Genomic DNA, 4,909 nt, shown 5'->3' with positions numbered 1-4,909 from the left:
TTTGACACAAGAACAATATTACTTTAATGTTAAAGTCGCGTCATAGTGAGTGAATGTATAGTCACAAAGGTGTCAATAAAACATCATAGTTTTAACATTATAATAATTTTACTTTAAGCGCGTCATGGTACGAAAAGTCAACGTAAGGTTAAAGTATTATTGGTTTAAGAGGTTGTGGTAGGCCCCCTGGTCTCCTCGGTATCTGGGTAATGCCGTAGTAAATTCCGTTGCTCTGGTACTCATAGCACACAGAATTCATTAATAATTGTTCATCAATTGTTAACTAATTCGCTGTTTTAGATACTCATTCACTTTATTAGCTATATCACAGTATCCGTGACAAGTAGTGGAACTTACCTTGACGCTGTCCACCTCTTTGACGAGCAGGTGTTCAGAGTCATCGCTGTCGAATGTCGGGGACATGGGCCGCTGATGCACAGCAGGGGGTTTGCGCTTCTTGTTTTTCGTCTTCTTAGGCTTTTTCTCCACCTCCGGAACTAGAAAATGTTTTATAAATTTTCAATGACATGGTTTTCCAATAAATATTACCTTAATTACAAATACCAGCTTTCTATAGAGAATGGCAGTGATTCCTGGGATTGAAGTAGAACCGGTCAGACTTGGCCTTCTAAAATTTATATAAATAGTTCAATTCTATTTGTAAATTTAGACTTTATGTCAAGGACGGAAAGCGTAGTTAAAACAATGGATCAAAGTCCAAAATAGCAGTGATAGACCAGTGGGAGAATGGTTGCTTTTTTTGGTTGCTTTGCCCAATTGAGAGAAGGAATCCCTGCTGCAACGTATTTTAAGACTTTAATTTCCACATAACGTGTAATTATAAATGTTTAGTGGTCATAAAGAGAAGGAAAACTTCCTGATGAAACCTGCATGCACATCGAAGACAGTTCACAACACTTGGAAACTTATTTCACTGAAAACCAGCGTCACTGGCTAATTTCGGCTGTGGCATTAGAGCGATGTCACACGGGCACGTTATGATTTCAACACGTCGAGTGCCAAACGAGCAATGCGATGTTGCAACGTCCTTACTTACGCAACGCAACTCGTTTCCTGGCCCCTTGTCCGATGCGCACGCGTTTTGGCGTTGCACGCTGTTTCTAAGCACTGTATGGTATGTAGTTCTAATTTACATGTACAACGTACAACGCAACGTCACCACTCAGGCATCGCAACGCATGGTGTGGCATCGTACGCCACTGCCTCACACATGACAGTATTTCAAATTTATTCTGTTTTGTCTGCAATTACTTTTACTTTTGTTTTCAATTATTATTTATTTGTATTTTTGTGTTGTGGCGTTGGAAATGTTTACTATTCTATACTAAAACGTGTGAGTGTGTCACCACGATTATTCTGCTTGAGCAGGTCAGAAAAATCTTTATGTCAATCAATAAGAGCGAAAATGATTAATGTGATTCCTTGTCGATAAGTGTGGTGTATTTGCACTGAGCCAACGTGGGGGACTATGGCCCTCACTTTCTTCTTATAGGAGACTCGTACAATAGGACAACTTACCTTTATGAGTCGTCGTAGGAGCTGGCTCTTCCAACTTGATATTTGCAGTCGTATTCTCAATATTCAGGTGTTTCTTAAGCGTAATTTTATTCAGGTCATTTAAAACATCATCTATGTCCCGCTTATGCTCAAAGCTTTCATGTCCTTGTTCCTCCACGGTTACTGTTTCCGGAACTTCGGCATCACTCACGTGTCTCACCACGTAAGACTGTCCAGTAAATTTGTTAGGGTTCCCGAAAGTTTCCATGACGTCATGCATGATATTCTTCGATCTTACGCTAAAGGAATGAGGTTCTGCGACCAGTCGTCTCGCCATATTCTTGGCTTTATTCAACAGGATCGCAGTCCCGGTGTTGTTACCCACGGTTTTCGTTGCGGATTCCATGGATGGGGTTCTTGATGCTAGTACGCATGAACGGAAAATCAGAACGGCTCCTTTGGCACCAATCGGTCCTCCGGAGACCCAGTCGGTGATAGAACCTTCGTTCTGGTTCTCTTTGGCGTCGTCATCGTTCTTTCTCATGGTGCTTTCGTCTGGTTGAAGGCCTGAAGTAGACGGAATTGTTGTTTCTGATGATGCATGTGGGCTGCAAAGATGGCATTGGTTAATTGGTAAAAAAATATGAATTTATTATTTCGAAAAGCGATAAATATAAAATTAGGATGGACAAAGGGTGGTGTTTATATAGCCATATGTACATATGATGGAAAAGTGCTCATCTATTAAAACGAGACCAAAAATATACAGTTTAGTTTGCCGGATCTGGAACTGGGCATATTTATCAGTGTAACTTATATTCTGTCCAGCAAATCACACCTAGAATTGGAAATCAAAGTTTTTAAAGGAAATTGGTACGCTCAAATAAAAAAAATCCCATATAAATATTGGTATTTCAAATGGAAGTCATCCTCTTCATTACAACAATTGTTTGCGATTTGGACATAGTAAGTTTCGACTTCCTGCTTTCAACGTGCAAAGGTCGTTACTAGTGGATAACGTATGAAGAAGAAGACATTTCCCATCTGTATTTTTGTAGTATAATAATAATAATAATAATAATAATAATAATGCACACACTTAACATAGCCCCGCACTAGGGAAACCCTGTGTCGCGGGTGCCATGGACAAACACATAGACAACCACATATTATACCCAAACTCACGGGAGAAATAAATGTAGGCCATAAAGTCAATGAGGCCATACAAATATTTCCCCCGGTCTGGGAATCGAACCTGGGACCTCTGCGTGGCAGACCGGCATGGTAACCGTTCGGCCACTGAGGCAGAAGTAGAGATGGGGAATGTGTGTTTGAATTAATTTTTTCAGGAAAAACTTATTAAGCTATTTACAGTTACATCATTTTCGCATTCGACAGTATTATGATAATTGGAAACCTAAATAAAAAGTGAAACTAAAATGAAGAATAAGCTGTAAAGACTTATTACCAAAGCCGCTAAAACTCTACCGAAAAAAAACAATACTTATGTTGACATAGAAAAGGTAGACTCACGACAATTGGTGCAGAAAGTTATCTTTCGATGACTCAGCAAGATTTTTTAATAAAATCGCATGTTCGACTGAATTATGACAAATTGGAAATGGAACGTATATTTTGAGGATCTAAACATTTCGGGCCCTTAACCAGGTGTCATGGTCATAGTCAAGTAATAACTATTTCTCATATTAATCCACCACCCTAATTTGAACTATGAGTTGATTTTACGTTCATACATTGAAGTAATAAGCTGATTCACTCTTTACCGACTTTAAAAAAAAGAGGAGGTTCTCAATTCGACTCAAATTTTTTTTTGTATGTATGTTACGCGACAACTCCGGTATTTGTGAACCGATTTTGATGATTCTTTTTCGTTGGAAAGAGGGTACCTTCATAAGGGTCCCATTTAATTTTGAAGAAAATCATCTACTTCTAAGAGTGGCTGTTCACGCATGAAGACGCATTTTTATAAATAGCGTCTAAATTTTATTATAAGGACCAATTATTTTAATGGTTGATTTTGCTATTCTCCAATTCAAGGCGTTTTTCTCTCTCAATATACTTTGAGTAGTGAGAACCGATTTTTATTATCTCCTGTGTCAAGTTCCGTATAGTGGCGAACTAGGGAATGAATCCGGGTTTGCGCACTTTCCGGTAACCGATTTCAATAAAATTTGGCAAATAGATGTAATTCCACGTACTTTTGAGGTCGGTTTTTTTAGTACTCTGTACTGAGATTATGCATAAGTGTAGTTGTTGTTGACAAGTATAATTGCCTGCGGTTATAGGCAGTCTACGTCGTAGCCCAATGGTTTAACCTACCGCCTCTCAAGCAGAGGGTCGTGGGTTCGAATCCGGTCTCGCACTTTTGAGTTTCTCAGAATTTAAACCTGGTTTGACGAAACCTGCAAGTCGCAGACGCGAGGTAAACCCTCGGAAAACGAAGTCCCAATCCGCATTGAGCCAGCATGTGGAACTATGGCCTTGCCTGAGACGAGGCCCATGCCCAGCAGTGGGAACGAGTTGATGATGATGATGATAGGCAGTCATGAAATAGTTGAAAATAGTGTGGTTTACGTCAATATTTGACATAGTTTCACGTAATATTAATAATAGTTAAGATGCTAACTAATATAATTAGGTATTCATGTTTTATTGTAATTTATTGTTATTGAACCATTATGCTATAAGCACCGATGTGGATACCTAAGATACAAGTAAGTAATTTTACTTAGTTTAGGTATCACCTAGATTAACTTGCACTACTAATCTTAATTAAAATTATGTAAACATACAATAATATCGCTGTTTGCGATAGCCTGGCGCATATATGTTAATAAAAGGTTATTTAATAAGATTCATGTATTTAGATAGATAGATAGATAAGACACTTTATTGCTCACACACAAAACAAACAGTACATGGACAACTTAGAACTAATGTGGGCAAAGGCGGTCTTATCGCTGAGAGTGATCTCTTCCAGACAACCTTTGAGACAGAGGAGAACTGAACAGAGAGGGAGACGTAGTGTGCCAGTTATAAAAATTTAAATGCACGATTCAAAACTTACACTATCATATTATGAAATAATAAGTGACCATAATATTACATACCTAAATAAAATTCTACTTACTGTTAAATATACGGGCTAAGTTGCAGACGTTACGCTGTTACGCTGCATGACCACCCGAGGCTTGGGCTTAGGACAACGGATTTTGTATGACTGGTAAATAAGGTCATGATAGGAGAAGGCCTCGGCAGGAAGTTGACCGTGAACGCAAACAAGGTCAAGGTCAAATAAAAAGATTAAATTATCAAGAAACCAAGAATTTCAGAAATTTTCAATTATTCGGCTGGCAATAAGTTAAAAGTT

At 38.5% G+C, this 4,909-nt stretch overlaps 1 protein-coding gene across 1 annotated transcript in view; it reads right to left on the bottom strand.

Moving 5' to 3' along the window:
* The window catches only part of LOC113239915 (tubulin polyglutamylase TTLL5), an 87,818-nt gene that overhangs the window by 38,982 nt on the left and 43,927 nt on the right, over positions 1-4,909 (bottom strand). The window contains exons 2-3 of the mRNA XM_026477075.1: positions 1,540-2,126; positions 358-497 (exon numbers count right to left, since the gene is read on the bottom strand). Coding sequence (XP_026332860.1) covers positions 358-497; positions 1,540-2,062 — 663 coding nt within the window. The 5' untranslated portion in view covers positions 2,063-2,126. The remainder of the gene's footprint in view (positions 1-357; positions 498-1,539; positions 2,127-4,909) is intronic.

Source organism: Hyposmocoma kahamanoa, unplaced genomic scaffold (genome assembly GCF_003589595.1).
Source record: "Hyposmocoma kahamanoa isolate Upper Pololo Valley unplaced genomic scaffold, ASM358959v1 117, whole genome shotgun sequence".
Taxonomy (NCBI): Eukaryota; Metazoa; Arthropoda; class Insecta; order Lepidoptera; family Cosmopterigidae; genus Hyposmocoma; species Hyposmocoma kahamanoa.
This window is presented reverse-complemented; position numbering and strand designations above follow the sequence as displayed.